The following is a 27,421-nucleotide window of genomic DNA, read 5'->3' on the forward strand; positions in this document are numbered from 1 at the left end:
GGAACAATTCAGGGAAAGGTAGCAAGATGGCCTAGATAAAAACCCTATACAGAGGGACTTGAACACTCACTCACTGGAGGAAAGAAGGGAAGTGAATATGATGAGATGCTTGAAGCCAATACTGTGACAGAATTTAAGCATGGTTGAGGTACATAAAAAAGGTCAGTGCTGAGAGCAGGTTTGAGAGAGATAATACATATATTTGTTACATTTGTACCCCACGCTTTCCCACTCATGGCAGGCTCAATGCGGCTTACATGGGGCAATGGAGGGTTAAGTGACTTGCCCAGAGTCACAAGGAGCTGCCTTTGCCTGAAGTGGGAATCAAACTCAGTTCCCCCAGGACCAAAGTCCACCACCCTAACCACTAGGCCACTCCTCCACTGTTGCTACTATTTGAGATTCTACATGGAATGTTGCTATTCCACTAGCAACATTCCATGTAGAAGTCGGCCCTTGCAGATCACCAATGTGGCCGCGCAGGCTTCTGCTTCTGTGAGTCTGACGTCCTGCCTGTGCAGCCTTCTACATGGAATGTTGCTAGTGGAATAGCAACATTCCATGTAGAATCTCCAATAGTAGCAACATTCCACGTAGAATCTCCAATAGTAGCAACATTCCATGTAGAATCTCCAATAGTAGCAACATTCCACGTAGAATCTCCAATAGTAGCAACATTCCACGTAGAATCTCCAATAGTAGCAACATTCCATGTAGAATCTCCAATAGTGGCAACATTCCATGTAGAATCTCCAATAGTAGCAACATTCTATGTAGAATCTCCAATAGTAGCAACATTCCATCTACAATCTCCAATAGTAGCAACATTCCATCTAGAATCTCCAGTAGTAGCAACATTCCATGTAGAATCTCCAATAGTAGCAACATTCCATCTAGAATCTCCAGTAGTAGCAACATTCCATGTAGAATTTCCAATAGTATCTATTTTATTTTTGTTACATTTGTACCCTGCACTTTCCCACTCATGGCAGGCTCAATGCAGCTTACATGGGGCAATGGAGGGTTAAGCGACTTGCCCAGAGTCACAAGGAGCTGCCTGTGCCTGAAGTAGGAATCGAACTCAGTTTCTCAGTTCCTCAGGACCAAAGTCCACCACCCTAACCACTAGGCCACTCCTCCACTGTTGCTACTATTGGAGATTCTACATGGAATGTTGCTATTCCACTAGCAACATTCCATGTAGAAGTCGGCCCTTGCACATCACCAATGTGGCCGCGCAGGCTTCTGCTTCTGTGAGTCTGACGTCCTGCACATATGTGCAGGACGTCAGACTCACAGAAACAGAAGCCTGCGCAGCCTTCTACATGGAATGTTGCTAGTGGAATAGCAACATTCCATGTAGAATCTCCAATAGTAGCAACATTCCATGTAGAATCTCCAATAGTAGCAACATTCCATGTAGAATCTCCAATAGTAGCAACAGAATCTCAATAGTAGCAACATTCCATGTAGAATCTCTAATAGTAGCAACAGAACCTCAAATAGTAGCAACATTCCATGTAGAATCTCCAATAGTAGCAACATTCCATGTAGAATCTCCAATAGTATCTATTTTATTTTTGTTACATTTGTACCCCGCGCTTTCCCACTCATGGCAGGCTCAATGCAGCTTACATGGGGCAATGGAGGGTTAAGTGACTTGCCCAGAGTCACAAGGAGCTGCCTGTGCCTGAAGTGGGAATCAAACTCAGTTCCCCAGGACCAAAGTCCACCACCCTAACCACTAGGCCACTCCTCCACTCCAAAAGTAAAGGCAGCTGGATGTTGGTTTAACTATAAGGATTTGTACAGTTATCTATCCAGAATAGTAGAAGACCAAAGAGGAACCATGCCAAAACAGACCCTGGATAAGAAGCAAAATCCTTTAGGCAGTGAAACTTGTACATCCGGGGTATATTTGAGTTTGAGCAGCACAGATGAAAATAACTAGGCAGACTGGGTCAGCCTGCTGGTCATTATCATCATTAGCCATGTTTCTTTGTGAATCTGTATCTGTTTGACATGCCATTAAGACTCTTTGCCTATCAGGAATGTTGTTTGCCTAGGAACAGCATGGTTTCCACAGTGGTATAGCCAGGAAGGAGAGGGGATGGCAGGGGGCCTGGACCTCCCCCCTACTTTGGGCTCAGGCTACTCAAAAATTGTGGCAGCATTGCTAAGGCCAGCAGGGATCCCTAAGCCCTGCCAGCATAAGAGGTCCCTCTTCTGCTGAACTCTCGCAGTCAGTGGCACTTTCCATGGGCTGGACCCTCACCCTGTGTATGCTCGTTTTTCACACATGCACAAAAACTGAGCAAGCATTCTTGGGGGGGGGGGGGGGGGCTGGCTTAACAGCAGCCAGTAGAATTTTTCTTAGCTGTTAATAATTTACTAATTTCACTTTTTTTTTAAATATTTTTGCAGGAACTGTGAATTTCAAATCAAAGCTCTAGCCAAAATTCATGCTTTTGTTCAAGATTCGTAAGTAAAAACTCTCTCTCTTTCTTGAAATAAAGGGGAACGAGTCCCATCATAGTTTCCCTCAGTTTAAGGCTGTGGTTAGTTCTAAAGAGCAGCCTTTTAAGTAGGAGTTTCAATTAACTGGACTTGTAAATGAGGTAGGGAGGTGAGGCGTATGGACACCATCCTCTAATAATCTGACCCTTTTGCTTAGGATGCTGAATGAGCCTCGACAGGCAGAAATCCGAAAACAGTGTCTGAAACTCTGGGGGGTGAGTACCATCCTGGGGAGCAGAGAATGTCATAGTGGTCCAGATTGCCACTTGCTCTGTTAGTTCCTTGCTGCCCATTGCATTCGTAACTGTCAATATTAATGCTTTCAGTGGGTTATTGTTGCATATGGTGGGCACACAGATGTGTTTTCCCAGGTGGAATATAAGGAATTATGTGCCGTAACTGTGCACTTGAAAATGCTTCTCTACAATTCCCAATTTCACTCCTTCCTACCAGCTTGATTTAATTTAATTTCTGTATGTGGCTCTTCAATACAGCACGTTATGATAGGGTGTTGAACAGTACAAAGGTATGGAAAAATCAGAAACAAATTGAGTGATAATTAAGATGTCAATGAGATCAGTGCTTTCAACCAGAAACTTAGTAAACTTGCAGACTGGCTCTGTGAACATAACTTCATTCTTAATCCTGCAAAATCCAGCTTTGTCTTTTTTTCCACATAAAATCAATATTTCAGCACCCATAGGTATTTTCCTTTGTAACGTTCCAGTACTGCAAGTAGATACAGTACGGATCCTTACTCGATTCTAACCTTTCCGTTAACTCTCAAATATCCAAAGTCATCAGATGTTGTTTTTACAAGCTTCGGCTTATTCGGTCCATTCGTGCTCTGATCACCCCCTCAGCTCTCAATATATTGGTCCATTCATTAGTAATCTCTCAACTTGATTACTGTAATTCGTTATATCATGGTTTCTGTGTTAAAGAACTAAGACGTTTACAACTCATTCAGAACACCACAATACGTTTGATCACTAATAGAAGGAAATATGATCATGTTACCCCACATATCAAAATGCTTACTGGCTGCCGATTAACCATCATATAACCATAAAATCTTAGTTCTAGTCTACAAAATTCTGACCACAGGAGAATCCTTATATCTCTCAAAGGATCTCATTCACTACAGTCCTTCAAGATCTCTCTGGTCTGCCCAACAAAACCAGTTAGTTTTTCCCCTCATATTGTGTCATTACTCACGAACATATTAAGCCATCCCAGTGGCGTACCAAGGTGGGGGCAGTCTGCCCCGGGTGCACGCTGCTGGGGGATTGCTGCTCACTGGTCAGCGTCGTTCGTTTCCATGCTCCCTCTGCCCCGGAAGAGGAAGTAACCTGTTCCGGGGCAGATGGAGCATGGAAATGAACGATGCTGACCGGCGCGTGGCACCCCCCCCCCCCCCCCCCCCCCCAGTGGCATGCACCCAGAGTTGGGTTCTTTCGCTGGAGTGGGGGGGGGGTGTCCTTTCGCCGGGGGTGGGGGGTCGCGCTGCACCGGGTGGGGTGCATCGGCGATCCGCCCCGGGTGTCAGCCCCTCTAGGAACGCCACTGGGCCATCCTCTTTTTCAGTTCAGGGACCTCAACTTTGGAAAACTCTTCCAGGCTACTTAAGATTACAGTCATTATTAACAAAGTTGGGCAGACCTCAAAATCTATCTTTTAATGATGCTTTTAGCTGAACTTTCACTCTTCAATTTTCAGTCAGAGATCCCGCTAACCTCACAGAACCTTCTCTTCCTTGTGTGTCAGTATCTTTCCTTTCAACATTATAGTTCCACCCCCTCCTTCATATCTGTTCATCTACAGTGTGTCTCATTTAATGTTTATTTGTGCTAGTTTGTAAACTGCCCAGAAGGCTGCCATTGGATGGTATAGTAAATTCTTAATAAACTTGGAAACTATAGTTGAAACATTCACGCTATTAACTCTGTGTGTTTACCAGAAACTAAATTGAATGTAAAATAAGGGATTATTGTGGGAGATGGTGGGAGAGAGTGATGTCAGGAAGACCAAACAGAGGGCTCTCACTAATCAGGATAAAAGAAAGCATGATATTAGATGTGGGGAGCAATGAAAGACTTAGAAAACTGTTAAGGATGGGTCATTTTTCATTTCATTTATGCATTTATGACTTGTCTATCCTTTCCATGCTAAGCAAGGTCCAACAAATATGCATAATAAGCCAGCAGGCATATGAAAAATAAAAAAAAAACCAAGGTACAACCTAAAAATACAATCACCCACCCCTATTGCCCATCTCGCTATGCTATGCTACTAGAGTTTCATATCCCACCATATCCCTTATTCATGTTCGGAGCAGGTTACATAAAAACTTACACTGGAATGTTGTTCGGGTGCAGATCGACTAAAATATACAGAAATACACAAAAAGATCTGCTGTCAGAAAATGACAAAAAACTATCTAAAGCACAAGCTGTGTAATGACCAGCAGGAAAAAAGGCCTCAAAGAGCTTTCAGGTCCTGAATCGATCTGTTGAAGCTATAATGGGTCCAAAGACCCTGCCTTCATCATTGGCCAAAAAAAACCTAATGCTGTACTGTCCTGCTGGTTAGAAATAATCTCATATAACCTCATAGACGGTAAACTACATATATTGCAAATCAAAGAACACCACACTTAACTTTGTAGTGAGTGCTTCAGGACAGCGTTACGTGCTGTGCTCCTCTTTCTATTGTTGATGTGCCGAGCCGACGTTGGCCAGCGTTTTGCACGGCTGCTTCAGGGTCTCTTGTAACTTTGTACAAGAGGAGATTAAATAATGCCAAATACACTATGAAATCAAGAGATTAAACTGCAAACACACCCTCACTCACTTAAAGAAAGGTCAGCACGATATCTCTACGCTCTCCTGTCATCTGATTAACGGCTATCCCTAGCTCTTGTATAGCTCCTATGACATCCATATTTTTTCCCACTTAGGTAGCGTGGCTTAGTGCCATGAAAATCTGCACGGACACCTTCCAAGAAAGTCTCATCCTCAAACAATTTAGCCTTTAAACTGGAGGTAGTAAAAAAAGTGAAGAAGCTGGTAAGCGTATAAATCACTCTGAGGCAACTGATAAATTTTAGCCAAAGCTGCAAAACTGAAAAAACTTTCATCATCAACCACCTGCCCCCAGCACTCCAAACCAAGCTGCCTCCATCTAGTAAAAACTGAGGGAATACAACCCGGTAAAAATGCTGGGTTGTAAGCAATTAGAGACAACCACGACAAAATCTCCTGGATCTATCCATTTTATCCCAGCAGGAGAAAAGTATGCAAGATGACCGGGCATAAAGCAGGCTTTAAGCGTCTATGTCTGGGAGGAAGCTACAACAACTGATCCAGTTTCAAGGATCCCCCAACCATATGCTGTTCCAAATGTACCCACAGCTTATGGCTATTATTTTGATACCACTCAATTGCCGCTTTAACCTGAGCAGCCCTTTAATATAACCCCAAATGAGGTACACCTAAACCGCACCATTTCTTCCGATCAAGATACAAAATAGAGCGAGGGAATCTAGGCCGCTTACCTTGCCATTCATTTGAATGAATTTCAGAAGACGCATTTGCATAGAACCAAGAAGAGCGGGTAAGAGGCACTGGTAAGGACTGAAAAAGATAGAGCAAACAGGGTAGCACTTAAATTTTCACTGGCAATTTACCCAAACCAAGACAAGGTCAATGACTCACAGCGATCTAAGTGATCCCTAATCTCTCTTATCAGGGGAACGTGTTTGGCAGTAGCCAAATCCTCAACATTTTTGTAATGAAAACCCCCAATACCTCAAAGCAGTAGGTACCCAAGTTGAGGGATAAAGTCAACAGACAGACCCTAAGCCATTGCTTCCGTCTTGGTGAAATTAATCTTAAAACCAGAAACCTGACCTTAAGAATCAAGTTCCTGAAAAAGCGCTGGAAAGGACTCTAAAGGAGGAGAGAGGGTCAAAAGAACATCATCAGCAAAAAGAGCCTCTTTAGACCCCCACTCCTTCTCCCCCAACCCCGAATCCTCGAATTACTTCGGATTTTAATCACCAGTGGCTCCATTACCAATGCAAAGAGCGGGGGGAGAGAGGGCACCACTAATGAGTACCTCTCTGGAGACCAAACAGGAATGAATTGCATTCGTTAACATGTATATAAGTTCGAGGTGCATAGTAATGTTCTCTGATCCATCTGATAAAACCAGGACCAAAACCAAAGCCGGTCAAGGCTTTAAACAAAAAAGGCCAGTGAACCCTTTCGAAGGCCTTTTCCGCATCGATACTTAGGAAACAATGGGACTCCTGTCACGATCTAGCCAAATACATCAGGACAAGCGTGTGTCAAATATCATCAGAGGCTAATGCCTTGGAATAAAGCCCACCTGATCTGGGTGGCCCAGGGAAGGCAAAGCCTCCACCAGCTTCAAAGCCAAGATCTTCGCCAAGATTTTCACATCAGTATTCAAGACAGAAATTGGACAGTAAGAAGAACACTCCGCCACATCCTTATTAGGCTTAGGAAGGACAGCTATCCACGCATCCTTCATGGTAGACAGCAGTGCTCCCACCCAACATACAAAATTTAAAACTTCTGTCTGCAGTGGAGCCAACTGAGAGGCAAAGGCAGAGCATTCATCATCTCCTTAGTCATTGCAGTCCCAGGGTCTGGGGTCAGTGATGGCGGTGATGGAAGTGGTGCCATGGGCAAGGGCTCATATGCAGCCTTTTTCAAGAGTCTTTTCTCAGCCGCTGGTCTCTGGTGTTACAGAAGTACAACCTTCATCTTCTTTGGACACTGGTTGCCAAACAGAGTATGCAGCAGTGGTTGTCGCCCATCTGACCATCCGAACTCCCTTTCCAGTAACACAGTGGGAGTTGGAGACAATGGTCACCAGTAAGTTGGGGAGCTCATTACAAGTTCCATCTGACACAGGGCAGATGGACGGAACAGGAGTCTCAGTGGTTGATAAATCTCTTGGAGCTCAGGGCAGTACAGAATGCCTTAGGTGAATTTGCTCCCTTTCTGGCAGGGGCCCTGGTATGAGTTTTCTCCGACAATGCAGCTGTCCGATGGCAGTGGAGGCGGCTTCCCTCATGAGTTGGGTAGAGAAAAATCTCTGCTTGTCAGTAGCTCACATACTGGGCCCTTGGAGGTGAACTTTCTCAGCAGGCACTCCTTGGACCCAGAAGAATGGAAACTATTCAGCCAGGGTTTTCAGCTGATACTGGACCAATGGAGTTCTCAGCTTCTGAACTTGATGGTGATGAAACAGAATGCCATAGTGGAAGGTCTTCACCCATTGAAAAGAACTGGGCTTGATTCTTTACATCAGGCCTGGCTGGAGGCACATCTACTATATGTCTTCCCTCCTTGGCCCATGGTACCCCATGTATCGTAAAGGATCGCATTACACCAGGATCAAATAATTCTTGTAGCCCCAGATTGGCTGCGAATGCCATGGTACTCGGACCTGATTGAACTGCTGGGTGGGGATCCTTTCTGTCTTCCACAGGTACACATCCTACTGAAGCAAGGTGCGTTGATCACGGAGGATCTGTGCTTTTTTGGTCTTATGGCTTGGCCATTGAAAGGGTTCAGGTGAGACAAAAAGGTAATTCTGACTCGGTCATTGCTACCTTGCTCCAGGTGCAGAAATGCTCTACATCCATGGTGTATGCGAGGGTGTGGAGGATGTTCGAGGGTTGCTCAGATCACATGCATCATAGCATTTCCCCAGGCAGGCTTTCAGAAAGGATTGGCGCTGGGTTCTCTAAAAGTTCAGGTTGTGGCTTTGGCCTGTTTTAGGGGCCGACTAAAGATGACATATCTTGCGGCTCATCCAGATATCACTCAACTCTTGCAGGGAGTGGGCCGCTTGCTCTTTCCATTTTGTACGTTATGTCCAGAGTGGAACCTTAATTTAGTCCTTCGAGCTCTGCAGAAGCCTCTTTTTTTTTTTTTAAATAAGTTTCAAAAATGCATTTAACTACTACTACTACTTATCGTTTCTATAGTGCTACTAGACGTACGCAGCGCTGTACAGTACATTAAAGAAAACAATACCATAAAGTACATAATTAGTATGTTCTAGGCCACCTCAAGGAAAAACCTTCTCTAAACCCATAGAGTAAAGGTAACATTCTAGTATACAAATAATTTGCAAGACTGAGAATAAACCTATACTAATTCCACACCACCTGCCTAGAAACTAGAGAAAAAAAAAATCAGAAATCAAGTTACTCTAAATTTTATCCAAAAGGAAATTCTCTAGTTGCAGGGGATCAAGAAAAACATGAATTTTCTCCATATGTCACTAGGTATTTGCAAGGAAATCTTACGTTAATGACAGCGTTCTTGGCTGTTGCGTCGGCAGGTAGGGTTTTAGAGTTTCAGGCTCTTTTGTCAGGATCTTTTTCTCCACTTTTTGGAGGCAGGGGACTCCTTACAATACCGTTCCTTCTTTTCTTCCAAAAGTGGTATCAACATTTCATCTCAGCCAATCTTTGGATCTTCCGTCCTTTCGCGGAGAGGATGTTCAGTAATTTTCCTTGAAGCTTCTTAATGTGCATAAAGGCCTCATTAGATACCTGGAAGTCATGAATGAATTTACTAAAAAAAAGCACAGTCCGATTTGTGAAACAGAGGCTTTGCCTCATGGCTTGCAAGCCCACAGTTGCTAGGTGGCTGATGGAGACTATTGCTTAAGCTTATTGGGGAAGCAGGCTCCTCGGATCTTGTGGGCTCATTCTACAAGGCGTACAGTGACATCATGGGCGAAGATTACCTTACTGTCTCCAATGGATATTTGCAAAGTGGCAAAATGATCGACGCTGCATACCTTTGCCAAGCACTACAAGGTGGACGTTGCAGTGTGCTCTGAAGCCAGTTTTGTGACTTTGGTCTTCAGAGCGATGGTGCCAGGATCCCACCCACTCTAGGGATTACTTATATACATCCCATAGGCTGTGAAATAGTGGAAGGAGAAATTAGGTCTTACCTGATAATTTTCTTTCCATTAGTCCTTCCTACTATTCCAGAGGCCCGCCCGTGGTTTCTGAAATGTTTATTCGGTGTGAAGTAATGGGTCAAATAATTGTCACCTTGCATGGTGCTTCCTGCATACCTCTTGTTCTCTGCAAGTTGTCCAGAGATGAGAGGTCCACACACGTTTGCTCGTCTTGTTAGTGTTAGGTTAGCGAGCTGTTTAAGGTTGTGTTTATTCTAAGTATTATCCTTACTGCTTGAGTATGTAAATACTGAGGAGCTGGACTGGATGACAAGAGAGAGATGTGTCAGCTCAGTTTTCAGTTCTCTGTTTCCACCTTCTGATTGATGGCCACAACTGTCCCACAGGTTCTGGAATAATGGGAAAGACTAATGCAAAGAAAATTATAACATAAGACCTAATTTCTCCTTAAAACACAAGGCTGCTTTGTCACCAAAAACAGTTTGAATGTTTGCAGTACCACTGGTTGTATTGTTCCCCTCTTTTCTGCTGAAAGTAGCTTGCAGCTAGGGAGGCCATATTATGAGGATTTCACTCCCCTGCTTTCCTTGGAGAAAACAGTATTATTTACCTGTAGCAGATGTTCTCGAAGGACAACACATAAATCGTCAGAAATCCTGCTACCTCCCTGAGGAGTTTCATTCTAATAAAGCGTGAAATGTACTAATGATCTCTCACGACAGTGGCAGGCGGGATCAGATGTGCATGTACAGTGAGCACACTCACAAGTCCTGTCATCGGTGCTGGAGAAAAGTTTCCAGGTGAGCTGTGATGACATTGCCCATCTGTCAGGATTTCTATCCTGCTATCCTTAAGAGAGCATCTGCTACAGGTAAGTAGCTGTGCATGATTCTTTGAAATAAGCCACGAGACATTTGATCTGGGTTTTTTTTTTTTTTACTTTGTCCTGCATTGTGACCTGGGTTTGTCATTACTGGAGATTGTATGATAGGCTTTGTGGAGCTTGGTCTAACTCAGGACATATCTTTTGTCCTTATGTTTACTGATGTGAGAAATCCTCTTGTTGCAGATCCCAGATAGGGCACGAGTTGCCCCTTCATCTTGTGATCCCAGATACATGTTCTTTCATCTAATTCAGGTGAGACATTCATATTACATTTGACCTTACTCAGGGAATGAGAATCCTCTGGCAACAACAACACATACAGTTGTTATTGTGCTACTGTATTTATTCATTGATAGCCGATCAGTTTCCAGTTGTCACCAAGGATGACCATGTTCCTTCCATCTGTGGGTGTAAAGGTGGTTGATGAGGCTAATCCACAAAAGACAGACTGTGCTGCAACTTGGACATATACAGTGATATGAAAAGGTCTCCCCGCCCTCCTGATTTCCCCTATTATTGTGTATTTGTCCCACTGAATAGTTTTCTGATCTTTAAACAAACTGTAATACTAAACAAAAGGAAACTGAGTAAACTCATAGTATAGTTTTTAAATTATGGCTTGATTTATTTAAGGAACAGCATCCATATCACCCATGTGGGACATAGAAACACTAGTAAAAAAGGCCCGTTTCTGAAACCAATGAAACGGACGCTAGCATGTGGTTTTTTTTTTTGTGTGTGTGTATGTGTCCATTTCAGGCCGGCTGCAGGGGAAGCTGGAACATGCACTGTGGGAAGCTGCGCCGTCTTTTTCCGGGTGCTCGGGGAATCCGCGAGGGTGGGAGACGGCTTGCCTGAGGCTGGGGATGGTTGGGCACGGCCGCTTTGGCAGAAGAGGAAGGGGGTGGGGAGTTACCTGTAGCTGCGTGAGAAAACGGGTATTCTTTGTTTTGTATTATTAGTTTGCATTTCTGTTGAAGAAAGAGTGGATGCCTTTTGAATGATGGAGGTGGTGCGTCGGTGTGCGGTTGTTTCGTTAGTTTGGCAGCCAGTCTCCAGCAATTCCTAGGCAGGGGAAGGAGTAGGGAAACACGCGTACTCCTCCCCCTTCCTTGGTCGCTGTTTGCTGCTGGCTGGGTCGCGGGTAATCCTTCCAGCTGGGCCGCAGCTTGTCCTATTCACCCACGTCCCAGATGGTGACGGGGCACGTTGTTTTCCAGCTCCTCTGACTCCATGTCAAGCGATCCAAATATAGTCTTTGCTATGGGACCCTCTGGCACTCTTCAGTACGGGCATTAGGCATTTAAAAATTCTCCCCCCCCCCCCCCCCCCCCCCCCCCCCCGGTTTATTTTTGCACATACCCACAGCAGGAATATTCTTCTCTCTTTCCAAGCAGTGGTTCTGTGCTCTCGTGCTGCACAGATAATGAGCCACTCTGCTGGGGAATGCTCCTCCCTTATTGTCACGTAGTTTCCTCTGATTGGTCCGTCTTACGTTGCCTAGTGTTGCCTGGGAACGGTGTTGTGATGGTCCTTTGTGTTTCAGAATGTTGAGGGTGTTTTTTCTGATTGGTCCGTCATGCGAGGGCAGGGCAGAGAGACATGGTCATTGTTGTGGCTTCACCACCATGAATCCATGAACCCTTCAGGGAGTGACTGAGTGACTTCAGAACGTTGTCTTCAGAACGTTGAGGGTGAGTTTTATTATAGTAGATGGGGCGTGGCTGAGGGCGGGTCTATGAGTGAGGGTGACTGGTCCTAGCCTACGAAGACTACAGGATTTTTGTGCTTCTCTGCCTTGGAGTGAGCTTCAGAATGTTCAAGGTGGAATTTATTAATATAGATGGAAAATGAAGGCAAATAAAGACCATTTGGCCTATCCAGTCTGCTCATCCATACCATCAGCTATCCCCTAAACTGCCCCCAAATCTTAATAATTCCACCTTTGGTAGCAATAATTGCAACCAAACGCTTCCTATAATTTGATATCAGTCTTTTCACATCTCTGTTGAGGAAACTTAGCCCACTCCCCTTTGCAGAACTGCTTTAATTCAGACACATCTGTAGGTTTTCATGCAAGAACTGCTCATTTCAGGTCCTGCCACAGCATCTCCATTGGGTTTAAGTCAGGACTTTGACTAGGCGAATGCAAACTTTAATTTTGCTTCTTCTGAGTCATTGAAATGTAGACTTGCTTTTGTGTTTTGGATCATTGTCTTGCTGTGTAACCCAGTTATTCTTCAGCTTCAATTCAGGGACAGATGACTAGCATTTTCCTTTTCTGGTGCATTCAGAATTCATGGTTCCTTCAATAATGGCAAGTTTTCCAGATCCTGAGGCAGTAGAGCATCCCCACTCCTCACACTTGCACCACCATGTTTGACTGCGGTGGTATGGTGATCTTACTGTGGAATACTGTATTTTGCACTCAGTGATTCTTTACAGAGACACAGTGCTCAACAGACAACCAACTCAACCGGTGGTGGGAAGCGGGGCTGGTGGTTGGGAGGCGGGGATAGTGCTGGGCAGACTTACACGGCCTGTGCACTGAAAAGGATAGGTACAAATCAAGGTAAGGTATACACAAAAGTAGCACATGTGAGTTTATCTTGTTGGGCAGACTGGATGGACCATGCAGGTCTTTTTCTGCCGTCATCTACTATGTTATGTTATGTATGTTACTTTACATCAGACATGCTGAAACCTCTGCAGTCCAAAGAGTTCTACTTTTTGATTTTGTCTGTCCACAGAACATTATCCCTAAAAGGCTTGGGGATCATCCAGATATATTTTTGCAAATGTGAGATAAGAGCAGTGTTTTCCACCTTGCTGTTCTCTCATGAATCCTATTTTTGCTCAGTCTCTTTCTTATTGTGAAGTCATGAACACTGACTTTAACTGAGGCTAGAGATGCCTGTAGATCTTTGGATGTTCTTCTGAAATGTTTGTGGCTTCCTAGATTTGTTGCTGTGCCCTTGGGTTAATTTTGGCAGGTCAGCCATTCCTGGGAAAGATTCACCACTGTTCCAAGTCTTCTCCAGAGAATGACTGTCACTATGGTTCGGTGGAGTTGCAGAGCTTTGGAGCGGGTTATAAAGCCGTTTCTAGACTGATACATTTCAACAACGTTTTTTTTCCTTAGCGTCCCTCCGGACCGGACCAGGATTGGACTGTTGGGTTGTGCCGCCTACCAGCAGGTGGAGACTGAGAAAAACTCTGACTCTAGAGAGCCAATAGGAGCCCTGGCCATGTGACCTTAGCCAGTGTTGCCAGGTGGGCGGTTTTCCGCAACCTGCCGCGGGAAATTTTGCCCGCGGTGGGTTGCGGTTTTTTGGGCTTCTTTTGTGTCTTTGGGCGGTTTTTTAGGCGTTTTTTTCGGCCGCGGGGGCGGGGCTAGTGACGTTTTGGGCGGGGTTAGTGACGTTTTGGGCGGGGCCGATGATGGGGGAGGCGGGGCTGATGATGGCGGGGGGCGGGGTTGATGACGGCAAGGGCGGGGGTGGGGGTGTCAGGGGCGGGGTTTGAGTTTGGGCGGGTTTTGGGCTGGATTTGGGCTCGTTTGGGTGGGAAAAAATTTTCCACCTGGCAACCCTGACCTTAGCCTCAGTATTTTCTCAGTCTCTCAGCAGGTAGGAAGTGAGCCCATTAGTCTCTCTCTCTCTCTCTCTTTTTCTCTATAAGATATTACAGATATATTTATAATACTTCTTCTGTGCCTGGAATCGTAATTAGAGGCTTGACAGGGTTTCTTTTCTTTCTTTGACAGCCTCTGGGGTGTTAAACTCGGGTGTCTCGAGTCCACCCCCCTTCCTCCCCATCTCCCTGGCTTAGCAGGGAAGGGCCGTCCCTTTCTCTGGAAAGGTGTACCGTCTTTGGGAGAGGCAGCCACTTTTAATAGGCAGCTGTTTTTAAAGAATTAAATCAAGTAAAATTAAAAAAAAAAAAAAAAAATTTAATTCAAATGAAAGGAATTTAAAGGAAGTAGTTTTTGCTTTCCCCAGGCTTATAACGAGATATTAAAAAAAAAAAAAAAAAAAAAGTGAAAAGTCAGCGTCTGTGACTTTAATCGGCGTTTTTTTGTTATCTTCATTATTTTTCCTCTGCTATCCGGCGTTGTAGCGGCGGTAGTTTGTAAAAAAAAAAAAAAAAAAGAGGCGTGACCTGTTAAGCGCGTGCTCGCTCTTGGACGGGTCTGTATAGCTTGGGAGCTGTATTGACGGTTCCTGTCGGGCCAGAGGCTAAACTATGTTTTGTGCGGCATCGGAGGTTATCTGTTTTTCGGCGGCACGGACTTCCTGCTTCTTCGTCGTTCCGGTCAGTGGTTTTCTCCCCCGAACTTTATTCTTCTCATTTTGGCGCGCTTGGCCGCCATTGTTTTGCCTGCAGCTGCAATTTCCCTTGACGCGGCAGCGTTTTTCTGCTTTTACTGTGTTTGGCTGTTTGTGCAATGGAAAGGAGATATTGTTTCTCCGGTAGTTGGGGTAATTGGTAGTATATTTTCCCCGCAATTAATTTTTACATGTATTTTTCAAGCTATTAAAAAAAAAAACAACTGTCTTCTGGAATTTCCTTTGTGGCTTAGTGTTCTTATAGAAATTTTGTGGTGACTACTTCACTGTCATGGTAAGGTTTAATGTATAGTGAGGTTTAGATTAAACAGGGCTGGCTGCAATCAAGCGTGGTTGTGTTTAATTATCAATTAAATTTGGTCAATTGGTTGATTTAACTAAGGGGGCAGTTACTTTTGCATATTAGTGATATGGGTGTTGGATAACTTTGTTCCTTAAATTAAGTTATAATGTAAAAATTGTGTTATGTGTTTGTCTAATATTACTTCCTTGTTGTCCTAAGATTATTCTAGAAAAGTGGGTATTGTGTCCATTGACCAACAGGTGGAGATGGGGGAACTCGGAATTCCAGTGTGCTCTATCAGTTCTGTATACAGCTCCCATTGTTCAGTTCTGTTTCCAGCAGATGGTTGATAGTGTTCTTTACAGCTCCTGGATTAGTCTAAGGTCCTGGTCAGCTGGCTCCCAGCTGAGCTGGGGGATTACAGTTGTATTAGGGTTCATACTTAGAAGTCTGTAGGTTATTGACCCTTCTCCCTACCTCTTCAGCCCCTCTCCTTCCTCCTCTCAGCTCTGTTTGGAACTACCATCCTCTCTCTCTAAGGAAGGGGAAATTAGATCTTACATGCTAATTTTCTTCCTTTAGTCACATCAGACCAGTCAAATCTCCTGCCCATTTTCTGTACTGTTCTTGATTGATATTCTCATTCTTAGCAACTGTTCCTGTTTGTTGTGAATGTACAGAACAAGGAAGTTAAGTTGTTTCCTTTATACCTTTGCTATGCTTCACTGTTTTAATATCGAAATACTGAATTGCTAGAACTCCACTGGTTTCTAATAAGACACAGCAGAATTCTGTAGTCTGTATCTCCACTTGCTGGTCGATGGATACAATGACCCACAGATTTCCTGGACTGGTCTGGTGTGTCAAAGTCTGTCCTTCCCTTGTACATAATAGACAAAATATCACCTAAATCCTGGCTAAAGTTTTTGCTGCATAGAGAATTCCAAAGAGTGTTCCTCCATTCTAGAGGCTGAGAGCCAAATAAATGTAGAAAATGATGCCGGATGAACCATATAGTATATCCAGTATATATGTCCATACTGACCAATTAGCTCTACAATGCCTTCTTCTCCCTTAGAGATCCCTCATGTTTGTCCCTTGTTTTCTTGAGGAGTAGCCTAGTGGTTAGAGCAGTGGATTGGACTGAGAACCAGGAAAACTAGGGTTGAAATCCTGCTGACACTTCTTGTGACCTTGAGCAGTCACTTACCCTCTATTTCCTCAGGTACAAACTTAGATTGCAAGTCCTCTGTGTACGGGGACATTTGTGCTGTCTCAGAATGCAACATGCCTTGTATTTGTCTGGATTTAGCTTAGGCCTTTTCAATAGTAGTTCATTTTTTCATCCTATGTTGATCCTCTTGGACATCTTTTGAATTCCCACCTTATTGAACATTTTAAAGGAAGTAATGAGACTGAATCATTTCATTCTTCACGTTATCAAAATTATCTGCAGCTTTCCCACAGTGAATATCTCTGTTCCCTTTCTTCAGTGTAGCTCAGCAGATAACGTACATACCCTGCTCATTTCATGATGTTTTTTTTTACTGCTTTGTTTTCAGAGCACTGACATCGACGTTTTCAGTCACAAACCAATGCTGCTCAACTCCAGCACACTGGAAAAGATCAAGCATGTACTAGACTACAGATGCATGGTGTCAGGCAGTGAACAGAAGTTTCTTTTAGCCATGGGGGTAAGTCACTGCTTCTGCTTGTGAGGTAATAGCTATATTTACATGTGCATTTTAGTGAGGCCTTAATTTCTAGACAAAAAAGTGGAACTGTGGAGTGTGGGCTGGTTGTGAATATAACGTTCCAAAGTTAAAAGAAAATTTCACTGCCATAGTTGAATATTCTTCTTGTTCTTCCTTCTCCTCCTCATCTTCTTGGAGCACTGGAGGGTGAAAGGTGGATCTTGGTGGGTGTTGCAATGAACGGTAGGAGGAGGGTGGAGAGAATGGGGCCTTTTCTTTCTACCCTCTTCCTCCTCTCATGATCCTGCTCCTCCATCCCAACCCTCTACTCATTCTCCAAGATTTCCCCAGTGATCTTAGAGCCCCTGGATCACAAATCCCGATCCTAGTAGTGCTCGAATTTCCCATGATGGACATTTTGCCTCTGTCCTCTTTGTACTGGGATCAGCTGGCTTTCTACCTTAGCGGATGGAGGCAGACTGGTTATACATAGTAACATAGTAGATGACGGCAGAAAAAGACCTGCACGGTCCAACTAGTCTGCCCAAGATAAACTCATATGTGTATACCTTACCTTGATTTGTACCTGTCTTTTCCAGGGCACAGACGGTATAAGTCTGTCCAGCAGTATTTCCCGCCTCCCAACCACCAGTCCCGCCTCCCATCACTGGCTCTGGCACAGACCCCGTATAAGTCTGCCCTCCCCTATCCTAGCCTCTCAACCACCAACCCCTCTTCCCCCCGCCACCCAATTTCAGCTAAGCTTCTGTGGATCCATTCCTTCTGCACAGGATTCCTTTATGCCTATCCCACGCATGTTTGAATTCCGTTACCGTTTTCATCTCCACCACCTCCCGTGGGAGGGCATTCCAAGCATCCACCACCCTCTCTGTGAAAAAATACTTCCTGACATCTTTCCTGAGTGTGCCCCCCTTCAATCTCATTTCATGTCCTCTCGTTCTATACTGAATACCGACATCGACTCACTTGGGCAGGTGGGCCCTGCAAAAAAAGCACTATAAGTGAGGTTGGGGGTGGGTGGAAAGGAAGACACTCCAGGGTGGGTGGGTTGCACATTTGCATAATAAATAACATTGCTTCTGTGTCTAGCTAGTTTATTACAATAAAACAATGTACAACTGTTTTTGCTGGTGGTTACTTCATCCATAGGGTCAGTGAGCTCCAGGCCATGGTACACAAAGTTTTTCAACAATATAGGTTTTGCACACACATCGTAAACTCCTCTGTAAGTCAGAGTTCCATCGTAACCCGGGTGAAGCACTGGCTCAGGGCACCTGTGATAAAGGGCACCAAATCCTGGACTGGCATCTCCGTGACTCATCCCTCTCTACACCCACCTACATTCTGGCATCCTTGCTCTGGTCTAGAGGGTGCCAACAGTGACAGCAATTCACACTGCCCATGCCTGACTCAGCTTGGAGTCCTGTCCTCTGCCTTGTCCTTCTCTTTTAGCTGTAAGTTTCTACTTCTGGCAGCGTGGCATATGGCAGAGAGAGGGCTTCAGACCCAGTGCAGACAGTACGTGTGAATTACTGCCATTGCTGGCATCCTCTAGGAGTTTGAAGGTAGACTGGAGGGGAGGGGGTTGAGGAGGAGGGAAAATAATAGAGGGTGAGATGCCAGATGGTGCCCTTTTTCACCGGTGGGAGTAGTTGGGCCTTGAGAAGAGGGGGTTAGGTGCTGGTGTGTGGGCAAGGGGAGGGATTCATAACAGATTGTGGGTGAGGTGGGGAATACCTATGCAAAAGTTGGCTCAGGGCACCACAGTCCCTTGAGTCAGCCCTGCCTTAACCAAGCAATTGTTCTACCAACATTTTTTCCAAAACCTCATGCATGTAAAGTTGAAAATGCTCTGCACACTTTGGACTGCAAAAGAGCATTGGCCTTTTAACCTGGAGCAGACTAAAACCCATTTCATTTCATTTATTAGCATTTCTATGCCACTCTTATCCAGACTGGATTACAAAATAAACCTACATAATAAAAATTAAACATTTCAGTTACTAACATATTCAAGGAAATAACAAAAACAATACAAACAGATTCATCACTGCGCTGCGTCCTTGCTATACCAAATGACTTTGAGGAATTGTAGCTTCCATCAAAAAATGCTATTTCAACAGGTTTTTAAACAGTCATGAGTTCTTCTGGCTCCCAAGGGCACCGGGGAGTTTATTCCATTCTGTTGGGCCTGCTACAGAAAAAATCCTCCACCCTGTATATTCAGTCAAAAAATTGAAAGTCAGACACCTCCAATGTACAGGAATTGTCAGAACGAAGTGCCCACTTTGGATGGTACCAATGAAGACAATCCGTAAATACAGGGACAGCTCATGATATAAACATTGATGAACCATCACCATAAGCTTGAACTTGATCTTATCTTGCATAGATAACCATGGCAACTGCTGAAGAAAAGGAGTCATGTGTTCATGTTTAGACAAACCGTATAGTAAATGAACTGTAGAATTCATCACAACTTGTAGTGCTTTAATGCGCACAGCAGGCACGCCAACATAACAAATACTGCAATAATCTAAACCTAGGGTTACCATATTTTGTCCCCCAAAAAGGAGGACACATGCCCTACCCCCTTTCACGCCCTCTCTCCGCCCCCTGTCACATTCCCCCCCCCCCCCTCCCCTTACCTTACTACTGCCCTGATGGTCTAGTGACCTCTTCGGTTCCTGCCCGGAGCGCTGCCCTGCATGCATCCTTCCTGTTGCTGATTTCAGCGCCGATTCAAAATGGCCGCCAAGACTTGAAGTCTCACAAGTACACTTCAACTCTCGGCGGCCATTTTGAATCGGCACCGAGATCAGCAACAGGAAGGAAGCATGCAGGGCAGCGCTCCGGGCAGGAAAGAGGGGGCTCTTTCCTGCCCCGAAGGCGGAAGAGGTCACTAGACCACCGGGGCAGTAGTAAGTAAGGGGAGATTGGCAAACCCCGCCCGGTTGCCCGGACATGTCCTCAAAAAGAGGACATGTCTGGGTAAATCCGGACATATGGTAACCCTAATCTAAACCTGACAGAATTAAACTCTGCAAGACCTGTCAAAAATCACATTGAGGATTGAGCGGACGTAATTTACTAAGCAAACACAACTTAAAGAATGACAACTTCACCATAGATTGAATCTGAGCTGTAAAAGACAGTGTAGTATCGAAAAGTACCCCCAAATTCTTTACCACAGTATAGATCTTAATTGTGGTATCGGATACTACAACCTCAAAAGGGAAATGAACAGTAGAATCATTGAAAGTCCACTGTATTTCTTTTGACTCAAACAGGATGGTAGCTGCCATCAGCAAAAAAAAAAATAAATGAACGTATTCTTCAAATTGGCTATCAGACTGCATTTCCTTTACTTATGCACTGGTCGGTCTGACTCCGATGGGCCATGTCACAGCTCATAATGTTAGGGCTATGTCTGCTTTGGTAGCACTATTGAGGTCAGGTTTTATAGAGGAAATTTGAGAGCTGCAATCTGGTCTTTGGTCTACACATTTACATCACATTATTGTTTGGAATAGGACTCTCGAGCCGACACTTGGTTTGGCCAGATGGTTCTCCATAAATAAATAAATACATTTATCTGGAGTTTAGAATTCAACCCTACCTCCCCTAGGTTCATTTATTTGTGTTGCAGGTTGTAAGGCTATCAGTTTATTCCTCTGTTTGCTTGTTTGTTGAAGGCAATCTGTAGCTAGGGAGTCCCAAATGTGAGAATGACATCCTGCTTATCCTAGGATAAAAAGTTAGGTACCTGTAGCAGATGTTCTCAGGACAGCAGGATACATATTCTCATATACCTTTCCTCTTCCTCTTGCAGTTGAATTCTGTTAGCTAGACACTCAATTGGCTAGGTCTTGTGCGGCAGCGGCAGGCAGTAAGACACGCTCATAGGCGGTGAACTCTCAAAAGTTTTATTGAAGCTGGAGAGCTGTTTCTGCATGGGGATCTGTCAGATGACATCACCATTATATGAGAATATGTATCCTGCAGTCCTTGGTGAACACACAGTTAAGTAATAGAACTATACCAAATTAGCATATTTTACTATACGGCCAAATACGAATAATGAAAAATATTATTCAGCCAGATACAGAATATGAATAATGGGCATTGAGCTTTAACATAACAGAATAAAAGAAGTAACGTGAAATCAGAGATCTGGTGTTTATTTCAGTAGGATTTAGCACAGTAGAGCCCCGGATTATTCGTATTGAAATAGAAATCAATGTTCAACTGAATACAAATATTTGGTACAGCCCTAGTAAGTAACTTTGTTTTGTATGTAAAAGTCACAGTCTAATTCTTTTCTTTAAGCTTCTTTGAGTTTTGTTTTTAAATAAAGCACTTAAAAGTGTGCAAATACCAAGGTCAAATGGACAAAGATCATGGTATATAGTCAAAAAGGTAAGAGGGACTGGTCATGGTAGATAAAGCAGGAAAGATCATGGTTCCAGAGAGAAGATTTGATGAGTAAATATTGTGAGGGAGTGGATAGGTGTGAGATGTAATGAATCCCATGATAAGGGGGAAGGGAAATGGGACTTGATATACCGCCTTTCTATGGTATTTTGCAACTACATTCAAAGTAGTTTACATAGTATATATACAGGTACTTATTTTGTACCTGGGGCAATGGAGGTTAAGTGACTTCCCACAGTCACAAGGAGCTGCAGTGGGAATCGAACCTTAGTTCCCCAGAATCAGAGTCCGCTGCACTATCCACTAGGCTACTCCTAGTAGTAAGATACTAATAAGCATGAAGCTCATACTTAGCACCATGTAGAAGAGGAAAGAGTAGTTATTTCCACATGTAGATCATTGGTTCCCAAGCTGGTGTGCTGCAGATGTTTGGCTCTTTGCAGAGAGAAGATGCGATGAGTTAAAGCTAGCTGTTTCTGATGGCAGTCTTGCTCTCTCTCCAGAAAAGACAGAGGGACTAGAAAAGAGTCAGAGAAAGGTGATAAAAATGATAAAGGGTCTAGCTTACCTCCCTTATGATGAGAGGCTAAATAGGTTAGGACTCATAGCTTGGAGAAAAGGTGACGAAGGGATGTGATAAAAGTTTATAAAATCATGAGTTGGGTGGAATGTTGGTTAAATAGGGAATGGTTGTTTAACCTTTCAAACACTAAAACAAGAGGACATTCCACTAAACTAAGAAACTGCATATTGAAAAAAAACGTAGAAAGTACGTTTTCATGCATCGCAAAATTAAGCTGCTGAGTCTATTGCCAGAGGAATTGTTGGTGTGATTAGTATACCAGGGTTCAACAGAAGTTTGGACAAGTTCCTGGAGGAAGAGCCCATAAAAAATTATTAGCTAGGTAGACTTGGGAGAGCCATACTTCATCCCTGGAAATGAGATATACTAAATAAATAGTAAATCTCCTTTTTGGGATCTTTACTTGTGATATGGACTGGCCCCTGTCAGAGATGGAATCATGGGCTCGATGGACCTTGGTGTGATTCTTGTTCTTATATTCCATCATCTCTCACCACTTGTTCTATGACTTCCTGTCAGCAAGCAGCTTCTCTTCAGTCCCTGAAGCTAGAACCATACAAAGCAATTTGGTAGCGTGAGTGTGCAGGGCTCCATGCAGTTCTGACTTCAGAAGGAAACTGATATAAACTACCTCAAGGGAACAATTCTATAACTATCCCACCAATTATATAGTATAAAACTTTATAGGAATAGATATTCTTTTAGATTTTAAATCTTATCAAATTACTCTTTATTAACACAATTATTCCATCATTATTTAAAATCCACACTTTTATAGTCCATTTCAGTTGTGTTCAAGATCTTCCAAAGTTCATAACATACTTTCTTACTGTTGCAGTTTATTGTCCATAAATTCTTTGTACAAACAATTCCTTTCTTGCAGCTCTACACAGTGCTGTGTTTCACCAACGGCGTCCTCAGGAACTGTCTATTCGTCGCATAAGCACAGCGATATATCATTCTAATTCGTCCATTGTATATAAGACAACTGCAATGGAATAAGCAGATTTTACATCCGACTTCTTTTGACACTGTCTCTCAGACAGGAGATCCCTTCAGTGGATTCATCCCGCACACATCCAGTCAAACAAAAGCAAACAAGTCCGTGAAACACAGCACTGTGTAGAGCTGCAAGAAAGAAATTGTTTGTACAAAGAATTTATCTCTATATATAAAAGGCAACACCAACGTTCTATGAAGCCTCCAACCGGAAGTGTGAAGGGGGAGAGATATCCGGTTTCCCCATGAGTGTCTGCCCCGCCCTCGCTCTCTCTCTAACACAAACAGTGAAGGAAAACAGCAAAGCAGGAAATCAAATCGCTCTCTCTGTAACAATGAAGGACTCAGAGGGGGGAGGGGAGAGAGGGCAGGAACACACACACTCCCACATGCACACAGAAGAAAACCTTGCTAGCCCCCGTTTCATTTGCATCAGAAACGGGGCTTTTTTACTAGTGGACAATAAACTGCAACAGTAAGAAAGTATGTTATGAACTTTGGAAGATCTTGAACACAACTGAAATGGACTATAAAAGTGTGGATTTTAAATAATGATGGAATAATTGTGTTAATAAAGAGTAATTTGATAAGATTTAAAATCTAAAAGAATATCTATTCCTATAAAGTTTTATGCTTCAGAAGGAAACTGCCAGAGGAGCAAGCAGCAGTACGTAACGAGTGCTACTTGACTGATTCTTCTTGCCAAAGGGAGGCCATCCAAGGGGTGGATGGGGACGATGATGTTGATGCTGGCTTAAGGTGTAAAGGCAGAGAGGATGATGCTTGTGGTGGGGGTATACCTGGTGCCAGGTGTACTGTTATATAAAAGAGGCTGGGAATTATTGGTGCAAATTAATTAAATAGTATAAGGTGGGTAGATTGAAGCCGTCTGGTATGAATGCAGTTGGAGAGACTTTATGGCAGCATGACTGGAGAGAGTGGTTGTGATAATTTCTACATTTTATGGCCAGCTTGCAGGTAATTTGCATCTGTAGACCTGCAGGAGAATTCTCCCTGTGGCATTTCCCTTTGAAAATTCAAGGACATGGGCTACCTGCAAACTTTGCATTTGCTCTACTACAGCAGGTGTAAAGTTGGTACCATAACTCACATGTACAGGTTCCAAAATGAAGTATAGAATGGTTTGCATAAGACCGGACTATGATGGCCAGGTTGATAATCCGGGTGGGGGCAGATACGTGTCCTGTTTAGGGCTGTCTGTGTTTCTGAAAGTGAGGGAAGGAGAGAATTCTGTCTGTAGCTTCAAGTGGTTTGTTTTTCTTTCCCTTAGAAGTCACAGATCTACACGTGGGATGGACGCCCATCAGATCGCTGGACAAAACTAGATTTAAAAACAGAGCTTCCACGAGAAACTCTTCTCTCAGTGGAGATAGTTCATGAATTAAAAGGCGAGGTGAGATATTAAAGGGCATTTTTGCCTTCTCTGTTCAAAAATGTTTATTGTATTTTGCATTACAGTACAACAATAAATATGGTATAGCATTGCAAAACAGCGTAAGGAATATCATAGCACAATATTAAGAAAATGTAACAATTTTACAGTAAATTAATAGTTTTATGTTGACATTGTTTAAAGATGCTGAACATATCAATATATCTTCTGTAAAATTTGGGGTCAATTATAGCTACAGTTTGAAGCTGCCATGGCAGCAAAATCTTTTGTAGGTATTTCCGCTTTCTAAAGGATATGACATTTCTTGCACAGCCACCTTCCCCTATCCTAGTGGACTTTCAGATAGCGCAGTGGTTCCCAAACCTGGTCCTGGAGGCACCTCAGCCAGTCAGGTTTTCAGGATACATACAATGAATATTCATGAGATAGATTTGCATGCACTGCCTCCATTGCATGCAGATTTATCTCATGAATATTCATTGTGGATATACTGAAAACTTGACTGGTTGTGGGGTGCCTCCAGGACCAGGTTTGGGAACCACGGGGATAGAGGGTACATTTATAAAGCATTTATTTTACATGGAAAGCATGTTTTTACATCCAGAAAAGGGCTCTTGCAGAACTGTGTGGCTGAATAATCACGTAGAAGTGTGCATGTACTTATGTTTCAACGATTTTTATTGATGACAAATTGAAAAATACAACTTACTGTACCATATGAATAGCATGTTTAACATGAGCACCGCTGGCATACATCCTTATTATTAGTCATCAAGCTTTTACATTTAACCCTCCCCCTTCTGCTAAGTGTTCAACTGTTGATTAATTATAATACAGCCAATCTTAAGTGCAGTATAACAAAACATTTAAAACTTACAGTGCTTAAACCGCCTATTATCTCAACAGTGTCAAGTTATTATTATTTAACCCTCCTCCCCCCTCCCACCCACCCCTATTCCCTTGTATTGCTGGAGGATGCTAATTTTACCAAATAAGTTGCCACTTTGACCAATCATATCTCCATTTGCTAAGAACCACCCAGCCTTTCGCCCTGGACACTATCGGGCCGAACGCCTCTTTAACCCAAGAAAATCAGAACTCATCTATGGAACTCTGCAATTTGACTTCTTATCAAGACCTTGACCTCCACCTTATCACACAAGCCTCCATCAATCCAAACCTCCCAACTTGATCCCAAATCACCCCCCCCCCCACCCCCAGCAAGCATCCAATGATCCTATTCTGTCTCCAGCTTCGGGCAGCCTGCACGCCCCCTCCGCTTCCCATTAATTTGTATCAGGCATTAAGAAGCAAGCTGCGCCCCCTTGGGCTAAGATTTTGCAGGTACGGCATCCAGATCTGGATAAATTGTGCTCTACGTTTGGGAGATTGTTTTGAGTCCCTGGCCTCCCAGGAAGCCAGAAGGTGCACCTGGTTTCGCCAGTGCCAGTAGGCCGGCTCATCCGGTGAAGTCCAATATTGCATAATGCACTTTCGAGCTACCAAACTCAGCTTCCTACATAACTTTATAGCGGGGGCACGTAGCGGGGCAAAAGCTCTTGGTTGATCTAGCAGAAACTGCCTTTCCGTGCCTTGAATCTTATTTCCCAGTCTAATCAAAAACCCCTTTACTCGTTGCCAGAACGCCCGCACCTTGGGGCATTGCCATAGTGCGTGGTAGTATGAGCTGGGACCCCCACCACATTTGGAACATGCTGAACTGCCCGGCCCCAACACATGAGCTAGCTGTGCTTTAGACATGTAGCCCCGAAGGACCACTCTATATCCACATTCCCTCAGTCTTTCATCCTGTACTAATGTACGAATGCCCTTCAAAGTAGCTGCCACATCCCAAGATGCTAGTGAGGATCCTAAATCCTGTTCCCATTTGTGTTTAAGGCCGTCATATTGTCTTTTAGGTCTACGCCGAACCAGGGCTCCATACAGACCGGAAACCGAATACCTCTCTGTCCTCAACTCCTCGAGGAAACCTCGAATTGTCTCACCCATCCTCCCCTTCAGGGTTGTCTGATCCAGAGATTTCATATAGTGCGCGATCTGTGCATAAGCAAATCTGTTGCCCCATGTAGCCCCCACCTTTTCCTGAAGAGCGTCAAATGTTATTATCTCCCCGCTTTCCAATAACAAATGTTCCAAGCGCGTAATACCCAGCCCTCGCCAGTTACCAAAGGCTGGGTTGTCCAGCCCCGCTGCGAAAACTGGGTTACCTACAATTGGTATTTGATCCGTAATGTGTGGATGTCCTCCCATCTGCCTCATCCACCACTGCCACGCCTCCCGGAGAGACTGGAGTAAAATACTTTTTTTAAATTTAGAAGGGATCAGGCTACGAGGTAAGTGGATAAGGGCCATCACCTCGTATGGCGCAAAAAAAGCTTGTTCCAGAGTCAGGGGTGTGTAATATTGCGTAACATTGAACACATCTCCCAGATGTCTTAGTAAACACGCCTGATTGTATAAGAACAGGTCCGGGAAGCCTATACCTCCTTGCTTCCAGCTCCCAACTAACATGTCTTGGCTGAATTTGGGCTTCTTCCCTGCCCAGCAGAATCGACTGAAAAGGCGTGTCACCCTTCTCAAATCCTTCTGCAACAAGTGGATTGGCAGTGTTTGTAAAACATACAACCATCGAGGGAACAACACCATCTGTATTGGGTGCACCCGTCCCATTAATGACAGAGGGAGATTCATCCAGGAGTCTAACTTATCCCTAGTATGGTCTAGTAAAACCTCAACATTTAAGTGATACAGGTCAGAGGTGTTCATTGTGAGCCGAGTTCCTAGGTATTTTAAAGAATCAGTGGCCCACCTCAAGGGGAAATCAGGCCCCCAGTCCCCTCGATTCACCGCCTGCGAGGCCAAAGCCTCGGATTTATTCAGGTTTATCCTAAATCCTGCATAGTCTCCATATTCACGAAATGTTTCCAATAAAGTGTCTAGCGACTCTCTTGGATTCACTAGGTGTACCAAGAGATCGTCTGCAAATGCTGCGATCTTGAATATATGGGACCCCACTCGGACTCCCTGAATCATGGGATTTCCCATGACCTCTCTAATAAGGGGGCCTAATACCAAAACAAAAAGAAGGGGGGATAAGGGGCATCCCTGTCTCGTGCCCCTCCTGATAGGGAAGCTCTCTGATTCAAGCCCATTTACCCACAGTGTTGCACTAGGATTGGCATAGAGAACATGAATTGCTTCAACAAACCTCCCTGAGAATCCATATCGCTCCAGCGTGGCAA

General features: G+C 44.0%; 2 protein-coding genes across 2 annotated transcripts in view; one reads left to right on the forward strand and one right to left on the reverse strand.

The window, feature by feature from the left end:
• The window catches only part of CMTR1 (cap methyltransferase 1), a gene marked incomplete at its 3' end in the record, with an annotated part of 151,237 nt that extends 127,079 nt beyond the window's left edge, over positions 1–24,158 (forward strand). Inside the window, 5 exon segments of the mRNA XM_030195764.1 lie at positions 2,425–2,481; positions 2,675–2,732; positions 10,565–10,633; positions 16,576–16,707; positions 24,036–24,158. Of these exon segments, the coding sequence (XP_030051624.1) occupies positions 2,425–2,481; positions 2,675–2,732; positions 10,565–10,633; positions 16,576–16,707; positions 24,036–24,158 (439 nt within the window).
• A 1,296-nt stretch (positions 24,159–25,454) lies between these two features.
• LOC115467377 (MAM domain-containing glycosylphosphatidylinositol anchor protein 1-like) overlaps positions 25,455–27,421 on the reverse strand; it is a gene marked incomplete in the record, with an annotated part of 483,050 nt that continues 481,083 nt past the window's right edge. The window contains 1 exon segment of the mRNA XM_030199249.1: positions 25,455–27,244. Coding sequence (XP_030055109.1) covers positions 25,455–27,244 — 1,790 coding nt within the window.

Source organism: Microcaecilia unicolor, chromosome 3 (assembly GCF_901765095.1).
Source record: "Microcaecilia unicolor chromosome 3, aMicUni1.1, whole genome shotgun sequence".
In the NCBI taxonomy this organism is placed as follows: Eukaryota; Metazoa; Chordata; class Amphibia; order Gymnophiona; family Siphonopidae; genus Microcaecilia; species Microcaecilia unicolor.